Source organism: Crocuta crocuta, unplaced genomic scaffold, assembly GCF_008692635.1.
Source record: "Crocuta crocuta isolate KB4526 unplaced genomic scaffold, BGI_CrCroc_1.0 scaffold15, whole genome shotgun sequence".
Taxonomy (NCBI): Eukaryota; Metazoa; Chordata; class Mammalia; order Carnivora; family Hyaenidae; genus Crocuta; species Crocuta crocuta.
Window position 1 is genome coordinate 3,302,824 of NW_027530508.1, and position 11,531 is coordinate 3,314,354.

At 53.1% G+C, this 11,531-nt stretch overlaps 1 protein-coding gene across 2 annotated transcripts in view; it reads left to right on the forward strand.

Annotated features, from left to right (window-relative positions):
* The first annotated feature begins 608 nt into the window (after positions 1-608).
* Positions 609-11,531, forward strand: part of FKBP1A (FKBP prolyl isomerase 1A) — a 23,119-nt gene continuing 12,196 nt past the window's right edge. Inside the window, exons 1-2 of one of the 2 annotated variants that reach the window (XM_077767007.1) lie at positions 1,045-1,193; positions 2,160-2,230. In XM_077767007.1, coding sequence (XP_077623133.1) covers positions 1,060-1,193; positions 2,160-2,230 — 205 coding nt within the window. In that variant the 5' untranslated portion in view covers positions 1,045-1,059. Of the gene's footprint in view, positions 637-1,044; positions 1,194-2,159; positions 2,231-11,531 lie in introns of those variants that run through there. The other variant, XM_077767012.1, reaches the window with a different exon arrangement.

The following is an 11,531-nucleotide window of genomic DNA, read 5'->3' on the forward strand; positions in this document are numbered from 1 at the left end:
GAGCCGGCCTCGCGCCTGCCGAACCCGGGACCGGGTGAGCCGGCGCATTCGGGCTTCCAGAGCAATCCTGTGCCCACTGCACAGATGGGGAAACTGAGGTTTGGGGAGGCGAAGTCGCCGGCGCAAGGTCACATGGTACGGAACGGGCAGAGCCCTGGCCCGGGACCATCAGAAAGGATTTGTACCGTGTCTGTGTCCCGGGAGACACCCAGCCTCCCCTTCCGGCCCTCCCTTGGATGGAGATAAGAAGGGCGAGGTAATTTCCAGTCTGCGCAGCGGCCTCTTCCAAAGTCGGGATTCATCCCGGTTCCTAAGGCACTACTTTTGCCCAGCCCGGCCTTGGACGAGCTAGATCTGCACGGTCTTTTTCCAGTCCTTACTTTTGAGCTACTTTGAAATCCCAGCCTCCGTAGCCGCGACGGCCTGGGCCGACAGAACGTGTAATTTAGCCCCTCACCCCCTGCCCCAACCCTTCTAGGAGTAGAGGTGTTCTCATCCCCATTTTAAAGTTAAGGAAACTGAGGTCCAGTTAGGGTAACAAACAGTAATGGAAGCCAAAGGAGATTGTAGACCTTCAGCCAGAATTTCTTCAGAGTCCGTGCCTTGAGACCATCTTTTACTCCATGCCCTTACAAGGTCCTCCCTGGTTGTATTGGGGAGGGGGTGGAGCAGGCGGGGACTGGCTGCGGGCCGGAGGTGGTGGGGGGCGGTGATTGGCGGAGCTGCGTTGTAGATATGAATAACCTTCCCTCCTGGGTCCATCGTCCATCTTCCCCTTTCTCTCCCTTCCCACCCTTTCCTCTGTTCCTCCTCCCCCTTCCTCTGTTTCTTCTCCTTCCCTCCCTTTGCTTCTTTCTCCTCCTCCTCCTGGGTAGTACAGCTCTGGGCAGCTATGACCAAACTGCTCAGGCATCAGCTTTACCCTTCGCTCCCGGATTATGGGGGGAGAGCCTCTGTTAAGGGAAAGGACTTTCATTGGGAAGGAAGAAGAGGCCCCTCACATCCCCTTTCCCATGCCCTTTTACTTATTTGGCTGTTTTGTTTCTCTGGCCTTTCCCCATGGGCAGAAATGGGGGCAGGGGGTGGAGAGAGGTAAGAACTAGAACCTTTTCAAAGGCTACCAGAGGAGGAGGTGTTGAAACCCATCTTCGTAGGGAACTTTCTCGTGCCTGTGAAACGAAGCTGGAAAGCAGGTTTGACATTTTTAAATGGCTGTCTCTGTAGGCCACGGTCAGCACCCGAGCCTAGGAGCTGTACTGGAGGAAAGCTTGTCCGTCTGGCTGCTTTTGATCGGTGGGATGGGAAGAGTAAGCATTGCCTTTGGCCCTGCTGGGGTGAGTGGGCAGGTCATTCGTTTCCCCAGCCAACTGGGGCAGGCGCTGGGACTCAGAGTGAAGGGGTGACTTGTCCCACCTCCACTTTTAAGTGAGCCACCCAGGATAATTGTCGAGATCCGCCTCACTCCCGCGTCTGCTGCCCCTCATCCTCGGCGGACCCGTCTTTCAGCGCTGACGGCGGGATTGGAGCCACAGCATGTGGGCAGAACCGTGTTTCACGGTGCCTTTTGGTGAAATGTCCCCACACAGCATGTCTGGAGCCTTTCCTAAGAGAACAGATGGACGTGGGACCCAGAACGCCATCAGGGCTCCCAGTGCCTCCTCTCCCAGTCTGTGTTTTCCTTGAGGGTGGCACCCACCCACACATTCCCCGAACACCCGCGGGACCCGGGCATGCATCAGGACAAAAGCTCTCTTTTTTTATTTCATTTTTGATAAGCGCTACAAAGACGCCTTAGTGAGAAGCCAGCTCTGCCTCTTGCTCACAGAATAGGCCCTTCTTGGGCTGGCGGCTTTGTTCCCGCGGGTCTTTGCCACCAGCCTCCCAGGAAGAACCTGTTTGAGGCCTGTGGGGGCGTGAGAGGAATGGGTAGGCGCTTTGAGATTTCATCTGTAGCCGTGAAGGCTTTCAAGCCCGTGGGGACAGAACTCATCTTGATGGAACACAACGGGGGCGGGGAGAGGACCTGAGGGGCTTCAAAGGCAAGGAGCTCACTGGGGCTCAAGAAGGGAGAAGGAATTCTCATCATACCCCCGTTTTCCTCTACCCGGCTGCCTCGCTATTCCCTCGTCAGATTCCTTTTTCTCTCTGCTTCTCCCCAGCGGTGGGTGTCGGAAGAGCCCCGTGTGCCCAGCCTCCCACCCCACCCCGTGCCCAGTTTCTCCGTCTCCTTGTGAGTATCCAGCTCCCATCGTCTGACTGTGTGACTCCTGTGATTACGGTTCCTAGGAAGGAGACTGACTGACCGAGGTTCGGTCAGGCAGGCACTTCTGACCCAGCCTGCTGTGGCCCGGTACCCACTGCTGCCGACCGGGGGCAGGTCCAGAGAAACCGCAGTGGAAGTCAGGTAGCCCAGGCCCCCTCTCAGCCACCAGACAGATGCGTAGCCCAGGCTGACTTTTACCCCGTGCACATTCTAGGTGCTGCGGTGGCTGCCCGTCGTAGCCTTGATGCCGCTCTCAAGGCTCCCTCGGGTGCCTTCTGCGGCCTCTAGCAGAGTACAGCGAGCGCCTGGCTTCAAAGAAAGGCCTGCGTCACCTCTCTGTGGTGCCAGAAGGACAATAAAAACTTTGCTGTCACCAGCCCAGCGCCTCCTAGACAGGCACAGAGGTGGGAGGAGGAAGGGGGTGGAAGGGTAACTTGCCAGCTCTGTGCCTTGAAGGATCGAGTGGCTCCTCACAGCTCCCCCCTTGCCTCCAGTAGCTTCGTCATCTGTATTATTGAGCCTGTCCTGCCGCATAGCCAGGCTTGTGTCCCTTTCACCTGTGTCAGCAGGCCACATGCCTCCCTTTGTCAGAGCAGCCTCGAGTGGATGGAAGGAATTCTGGTTTGATCCTCTTAAAAAGTAGCTGACATCACGTCCTTGGGGGTGGGTGGAAGGGGTCGGCAGCCTGGCTTCTACATGAGGAGGACCGAGGATCCTTCAGCCCTGTCTCCTCCGGAGGGCCATCAGGAGGGCAGCTGAGGTGGCCGCTGTCCTCCAGTCCCCTCTCCAGCCCCTTGCTTTCCCTTAACCTCTGTCTCCCCTCCCCTCTCCTCTCCTCTCTGCTTTATTCCATCCCCCTCCCACCCCTGCCGAGTGTTTCTCAGCTGATCTGATGGAGGAAGGCTCACCCCCAGCAGAGGCCCCCCTGACGCGCCCCCCACTCTGTGCTGACTTCAGCCAGAGAGGCTGTAGCTGTGCGGGCAGGGCTGCAATGGGCCCCTTTTTCCTTCCCGGGGCAGGTGGGTATTGAGTGAGTCTTGCAGGCAGAAGGCCTGAGGCTGGGCTCGCTTGGTGTGGTGGGGGAGCAGCAAGGAGACCCGTGTGGCTGGACTGGATGGCGTGAGGGAAAGCTGTAGGAGGCGGGGGTGATGGTGGGTCCTTGCGGGTTGGGGACTGTCGCTCTGAGTGAGGTGGCGGCCCTAAGAGATTGTGAGCTGCCTTGGATTTTAATAGGCCCGCTCCCTTCTGGCTTCTGGGTGGACGTTGGACTTTGGAGGGCAGGGACAGGAACGGGGTTCCGGTTGTATCCTGGGGGTGTGGTGTGCCAGCCTGGGCAGGTGGGGAGCGGAGGTGCCAGGTGGACAGTGATCCCCAAAGGGGAAGTGGCTCCTTGGCTAGGTTTCAGGTCTTACCCCTGCTGTATAACATGTCGTGAGAGCTCAGCAAAGTTGTCCCAGCCTCCGTGGCCATCTGCAAAATGGGAGTAAGAACACCTGCTGGGAGCAGCGACCCTGATGCTGTTACTACATGTACTTTTATTAAGGCTGCCCGTGTCCCAGGCACTGGGTGATGGCCCCCCACCCCCGCCCTTCGTCCCGCCAGCACTGCCCATGATGTCTCAAGTGGGAGAAAGGCAGAGCCCCGGTGCCAGCACTCAGTTCCCAGGGTGGCCCGAACTCCCACGCAGGGCAGGGTTGGCGCTGAGACCTCAGCCTCTTTTCCTCTGTGGATACGGAAGTAGGCACTGAGAGAGATGGGGCTGATTGAGGCTTCAAGTTCAAACACGCCTGACCTTGAGGCACCCCGGGGGCGCAGCCAGTTAAGCCACCAACTCTTGATCTCGGCTTGGGTCATGGTCTCAGGGTTCAGGAGCTCAAGCCCCGCATCGGGCTCTGCGTGGATGTTATAGAGCCTGCTTGGGATTCTATCTCCCCTTCTCTCTGACCCTCCCCCTCTTGTGCTCTCTTTCTCAAAATAAACTTTAAAAAAATTTTTTTTATTTTTTTATTTTTTTTTAAATAAAACAGGCCTACCCTTGCCTGCAGAACAGAATGTGTTGGCTAAGAAAGTTGCAGCTGATGTACCAAATGTGGGTACGAGGGGGACTGGCGGTGTGTGTTTTCCTTTCCTGCATCTTGCCGGGCATGAGAGGAGCAGGATGGGCTGTACCAGCGTGGCCGTGGCCGTGGCCGTGGCCATCCAGGTGTTGGCCCTTTTTTTAATGGAAGCGTAGCGGACACATGATCCCTCACTGGCTTCAGGCGTACGACCCTGTGGTGGGTCCGCGCGGTCTGCTGTGCTCGCCACCAGCGTAGCTGCTGTCCGAGGGTGTCCGTTCTTNGTCTTGCCGGGCACGAGAGGAGCAGGATGGGCTGTACCAGCGTGGCCGTGGCCGTGGCCATCCAGGTGTTGGCCCTTTTTTTAATGGAAGCGTAGCGGACACATGATCCCTCACTGGCTTCAGGCGTACGACCCTGTGGTGGGTCCGCGCGGTCTGCTGTGCTCGCCACCAGCGTAGCTGCTGTCCGAGGGTGTCCGTTCTTTTTCTTCTCGAGCTCCTTTCACATCGTGGGGTTTTAACATTTTGGAAACAGACCTTGCTCTGGAACCATCGTTTTCTTTCCTCTGGGAGCGCGATTACCGAACTACAGAATCCCGCAGGTGCCATTGTTTCCTCCTTCCGCCTGGAGAAGGTGTGCTTGTCTGAAATGAACCCGAGGCCCCATAGCATGCTTGTGCATGCGTGTGACTCTCACTTGGAAGTCTTCACACGTAGAGAGAGATCAGATAGCCAGGTGCGCACCACCTGGATTCTGTGATGGTGGACATTTTGTCGTGTTGGCCATTTCTGTCTCCTTACAGAACGCGCATATGTGTGTGTGCGAGATCTGTGGGCTTTTCCCAGAGTCCTTTCGGCCGCAGACATCATGACACTTTAGCTTTAAAGACTCGAGCATGCTGTAAGAATAAGGATAGTCCCCTTACCCTCCGACCGGGCACACCTAAGAACGTCTTAAATGACTTAAGAGTACCTAAAACCAAATTCTGGTCGAAACCACCCCACTTGTCACTGCAGTGTGTTTTGTTTTTAAGGCAGAATCCATTTAAGTTTTACTCATCCCAGTTGGGCAGTGTGTGTCTACTATCCATCTAGAAGAGTCCTCGCGCTGGTTTTTTCTTAATGGCCCTGGTTTTTCAAAGAGGGCGGTCCTGTGATCTCACTGAATGCCCCTGTGGCCTTCTCCGCGTTTTCTCTGGGTGTCGGCCGGCTGCCTCCACCGCCTTGTACCGTCTGCCGCCACTTCATACCTGATGCCGTGTGCTTCACACTTGTGTGTGCTTCACACCGTGGGGAGCATCGCTGTTGTGGCGCTGAGTGTGATCTCTTCTGCAAGGGTACCCCTTGGCAGTTAGCAGGCAGTGTGTGGGCCCCTGGGCGTCCTGCCCGCTCTGGTATTGACACCAGTGAATGATTCTTGCCGAAAGACACCATTTCATTGGCACTTAGAAAGTGGCAGTTTTAGGGGCACCTGGGTGGCTCAGTTGGTTAAGCGGCCGACTTCAGCTCAGGTCATAATCTTGCAGTTCGTGAGTTCGAGCCCTCTGTCGGGCTCTGGGCTGACGGCTCAGAGCCTGGAGCCTGCTTCGGATTCTGTGTCTTCCTCTCTCTCTGCCCCTCCCCTGCTCACACTCTGTCTCTCAAAAATAAATAAAAAAAAAAAACAAACCCAAAAAAACCAAAGTGGCGGTTTTAAAAAATTCCTTCATAACTTCTACATTTATCAGCTGCCATTCCGTAAGGTTGGGTATAGCTTTATTCTTTCACTTTAATTTAAATTTAAAGTAAAGAATTTGTTTTGTCATCTTTCCCAGGGTCCCCAAGTGACTTTTCCCCCCTTTATAAATGCACTTACTTGGTTTTTTTTTTTTTTGGTCTTGTTTTTTAGTATATAGACTCATACATTTTCTCAAGGCTTAACTTCACTGATCCTCATTATTCTTTCTGATTCTCACGTTGTCCCAGATTTGGCCAGCAGGAGCCCGTTTGGGTTGGCTCTGGTCCCTTTGTGATATGCTCGCCTTATTCCTTAGTCACTTTCTTGGTTTCCCTGCTCTGGCCCTGGCTTCTGTCATCTCTCCAGTGAGCTCCGGTCCCTTTCAGTAGGTCTCATAGACTTTTTTTTTTTTTATTAGCAGCTGTATTGGATATAATTTACGTATTATAAAAATTTAACATAGGCTTTTTAACTTGAATGCTTTTGGTGGTTAAAAACTGACTTTATGGGGCGCCTGGCAGTAGAGAACATGACTCTTGATCTCAGGGTCGTGAGTTCAAGCCTCACATTGAGCGTGGAGCCTCCTTAAAAACAAACCGATTTGGGGGGCACCTGGGTGACTCAGTTGGCTGAGAGTCTGACTCTGGATTTTGGCTCCGGTCAGGATCTCACGGTTTGTGAATTTGAGTCCTGCTGTGGAGCCTGCTTGGGATTTTCTCTCTCCCTCTCTCTCTGCCCCTGGCCCCTTCTCAAAATATATAAGTAACACGTTTTTTAAAAACTGATTTTATGAGGTCCTGATGGGTCGTTGTATCTGTAAACTAGGAATCACTTGTCTGCTTTGGGATTTTCTCTAAAGATAGTAGAGAGCACTGGAGAGGGCTGGGGGTATTTTGGACAACGTAGGCATGTACTATCCATTTCTCCCTTTCATTGCTTAGGGTGATGTTTATTTTTATTTTTATTTTATTTTTTACTGTTTGTTTGAGAGCGAGGGAAAGACAGAACACAAATGGGGGAGGGTCAGAGAGAGAGGGAGACCCAGAATCCGAAGCAGACTCCAGGCTCCGAGCTGTCAGCACAGAGCCAGACCTGGGCCTCGAACCCACAGACCGCAGATCGTGCCCTGAGCCAACTGAGATCACTGACTGAGCCAGGTGCCCCTGTGTATTTTTATTTCTGGTGTTCCTCTCCTTTCTTTTTTCTACTGCAGAACTCAGCTGAGTCCCCGTGTTCTTCCCCTAGCTCCCTTTCACTTTGGCCAGAAGAATTCTAGTGGTGCAAAGAGGAGGAGGAGGAGGAAGGGGAGAGGAGAGAGCTAATCCTCTCCTGGTGCTACTGTCTCTGCCCTCAGTGCCTTTACTCTCCCCTCCCAGGAGCTCAGACCACCCTGGCCCACCTCCAGTTCCTCAGACACCCCAAGGCCCCCCGCCCTCCCCGGGGAACTCTCTGCCCTGCGCTTGGGCGCCACCACACTGCCGCCACTCCCCACCTCAGGCCGACTCTTACCTGTCATGGCTTATGTGGCGCCCCTCAGTGGGTCTCCCCTGCCTGACTCGTGGCTAAAGTGGTTCCTCATGAATGCATCACACACGCACCTTTGTCCCTCCAGCAAGGCGTCTGTCCATCTCCTGCCCTGCCTTCCTCATGGCCAGGCCGTGTGTGCAGCTAGCGGCCTGTCCCTGGCGGGCCGCAGGCTTCAGGAGGCCGGAGCCACGCTGGTGGTGTTCTCCAGGGCCCCTCACCATCAGTGCCTGGTGTGGAGTCACTCAGCGACAGTTGGAATAGTGGTCACTTAGGACTCTAGCTGGAGTGGAGAAAGGCCACCTTCCTGTCACATTTGGTATAATAGTTCTTGTTTCCTTTAAGCTAGGATAAGAGCAAGAATCTATACTCCAGACTTGGCCCAGTCCCTGTGGATTAATAACCCTGTGACTGTTTCCTTGCCCGCCTGCTACATACAGGGCTTGCCCTTCCCTCGGTCATTCAACAGATGTGTTAGGAGCCGGGGAAAGCTTCGGCCTTGCCCTTGAGGTGCTCACCCTGAGCGAGTGCTGCCCCCATGCCTACCTTTGTAAGAGAAGTGCCTCGAGCAGCCCACGCATGCGGTGGAGGTGCTGCGTGGTCTGGGATGTGTGTGGCTCAGGCCGGCAGGAGGGGAGAGCGTGCCAGGTGTGCACCAGCCTGGCCGGGGAAAGGGTGCCCTTGGTTTTTCTACACGTACTTACTGATTGACTGTTGTGTGCGAGGCACTGTTGTTCTGAGCACCGGGAGCATAGGACGAAGAAGACCCCGGGTCTGTCCTCACAGATCTTACACCGTAGCAGGAAAGTGATGAATAAGCAAAACTATATCATACCGTAACCGGTACGTGTGAAGGAGGGGACAGGAGAAGGCTGAGTTTCAGATAGACCAGGGAAGACCTCAGCGAGAGGGTAGCGTTTGAACCGAGACCTGAAGGATGTGAGGGAGCAATCCACGTGACTATCTGGCGAGAGCATCTTCGGCAGAGGGAACAACAGGGGCAAAGGCCCTGGGGTGGGCGGATCCCTGGTGTGTATGCAGAACAGAAGGAAACCGTGTTCTTGCAGTGGAGAAGTATGGGAGTGATCAGATGAAGTCAGAGGGATGGCAGCGTGGGGTGGCAGCTCTTACAGGCCTCCTAGGCCATTGTTAGGACTTGAGATTCTGTTCGAGGACGATGGGGAGCTGTGGGAGGGTCTTGAGCAGAGGAGTAATAGGGTCTGCCTTGTATTTTAAAGGACTGTGCCTCTAGCTGCCGTGTCAAGTTTAAACTGTAGGAGAGAAAGGGCTGAAGCAGGGATACTGGTGAGGGGGTTACTGTAACCATCTGGGGTCAGACCCAGAACTCATGCCTTTAACCATTACGTCCTGCAGCCTCCCGCCTCCGTGTTTTCTGGAAGAAAAGAAAAGCTAAAGATCATGCATATTTCTCCTGTTACCAAAGAGCCGCTGTTAAGTATTGTTTTCCTTCTGTGTGTCTCCCCCACCTCACCCCACCCCACCCCNTTTTATTTACATTATGATAAAGTGGAAGATGGAGAGGCATGCCCACAAGCGTTTTATTCTGGTTCGTGTACTTCCCATCATGAGATCTCCTTTGAAAATACATGTTGGTCATAGGATCTAAAGATACTTAGCAGAAGGTTAGGAGCATTTCCAGGTAACAGATGGGATATGTTTCTCGTGCTCAATTTGTGTGATGGGGAGGAAGACGCTGGCTCTTTTCTTTGGGTAGGTACTTGACCTTTGGTCCTGCCACGTTCGTGGGGCTGTCAGAGCTCCCAGTTTGGGAAGGTCGCCCTGGGAATGCAAACGCAGAGGCCTGGAAATGGACCTAAGACAGAAGCTTTGAATGCGTACATCTTAATTACCTCAGGGTGTAGAATCTCTTTTCATTTGTCATGACGGGGACAAATGGGTAGTTGATCATAAAAGTGACAAGGTTTCGGGGCGCCTGGGTGGCTTAGTCGGTTAAGCGTCCGACTTTCGCTTAGGTCATGATCTCGCAGTTCGTGGGTTCGAGCCCCGCGTCGGGCTCTGTGCTGACTGCCAGCTCAGAGCCTGGAGCCTGTTTCAGTCTGTGACTCCCTCTCTCTCTGACCCTCCCCTGCTCACGCTGTCTCTCTCTCTCTCTCTCTCTCTCTCTTTCTCTCCTAGAAATAAATAAAACATTAAAAAAAAAAAGTGACAAGGTTTCTCTGAACATTTTATTTCGTTGTATTTCAGATCCAAATATAAATCATTTACTCAAGGCCCATGTCTTTCTTTTAGGGCGGCTCTTCTGGGAGAGTTTCCCATCAAGGTTCTTGCGAAAGCGAATTTGCATTCTTTTAAAGCCAAAACAACAAGGACTGTTGTGAGGTCATCTCAGTGCCAAACCTTTCTAGGTTTTTAAGATTTCTTTCCTCAGACATACGTTAATCTCATCTACCCAGTTACTCATCAGCAGTATTTTTTAGCGACTTGCCTTTATTGAGTCTTTCCAAACAAACGGTCAGCTAGAACCACACTTTTTTTGTTCACACTCCTGTTTTGTTTCTTTGCTTACTATTTAATTTTGTTTTCTTAGTAAGTATAACTGTCATAAATGAGTCTGGGAGTCGGCATAGCTGACCAGCCCTTGGTAAGCCTAAAACTCACGTGGGAAAGAAGAAATGAGGGTCACTTAGTGACTACGGAATAAAGGCTCTTTCACCTCTCTGAGGCTCTGCACGCTGTGGTTTGTAGGAGTCTTGGGCAAGGTGGTTAGGTTAAAGGCAGTCGAGGGAACTTCTGTACATAATGAGGAGGAAGAGGAAGGGAAGCAGCTAAGACTGGGTCAGTACTCACGTTTGTATCTACGTCAGTACATCCATTTGAGAACGTTCCAGGTGGCTTTGAATGCACATCTGGAGAAAAACCAGGGACTTTCAGTTTGGTTTCCCCACCTCCATTCAGCCATTGTACTTTTTTACTTAAGAAAATACGTGTTGAGGGGCACCTGGGTGGCTCAGCTGGTTAAGCATCCGACTTCAGCTCAGGTCATGATCTCACCATTTGTGGGTTCGAGCCCCGTGTCAAGCTCTGTGCTGACAGCTCAGAACCTGGAGCCTGCTTCATTCTGGGTCTCCCTCTCTGCCCCTCCCCAGCTCGTGCTCTGCCTCTCTCTCTCTCTCTCAAAAATAAACAGACATTTAAAAAATGTTTTTAAATACGTGTTGAGTTAAACATAGAAATCCTTCCTCCCTCTTCCAGCTGTAAGTGAACAGCAAGAGCTTTATTTGGAGTATTTGGAATTTGGGATGTTCTTGTTTGTTGCTGTCATTGTTTGATTCAGGTTTGGGGTTTTTTGTTTTTCATTTAAAAACCTGTGTTTTTGAGCCCTGTGAAATGCCTGCAAAAACCACCTGCAAAGATTCCGTCCGCAACTGACAACCACATTGTGAGTCATGAGCTGTAACTGCCACAGGTGCCAGAGCCCTCGCCACTGGTGCCTTCCACAGTCCCGTCCCTTACCCTGTGCAGGGAACCCGGGGATTCTGCCTCCCTGAAGGCCCGGCGGCGGCTCCCTTTCTGTTGGATTATTAGTGAGATACTAACCCAGTGGTCCTCTCGAACCTCCACATCCTGGCCTTGGGTCTCAATCACTGCTTCTGTGACTTGGGCCGAGTCCAAGGGCATGTACGCCTCAGCAGCCGCCAGCCAGGTCCGTCTTGGCTGGTTCTTTCCGAGCAAGCGCCCTGAAACCCCAGAGCAGCAGGAAAGAGCAGGCTGCTGTGGGGGAGGTGAACTTGAGACTTTCCCACATGTTTTTTTTTTTTTAAGCCCTCCTGCTCCCTCTCCAAGGGTTGGAGTCTGGCTCTTCCCCCAAAAGAACAGCTACATCGTTTGGGAGGCTCAGATGGAGGGCACATAAACCGTGTTGCAGCCAGAGGCTGCTTCAGCGCTCCCTCCTGCAGCCCTACATTGTGCTTTCACGGTCTTTTGCT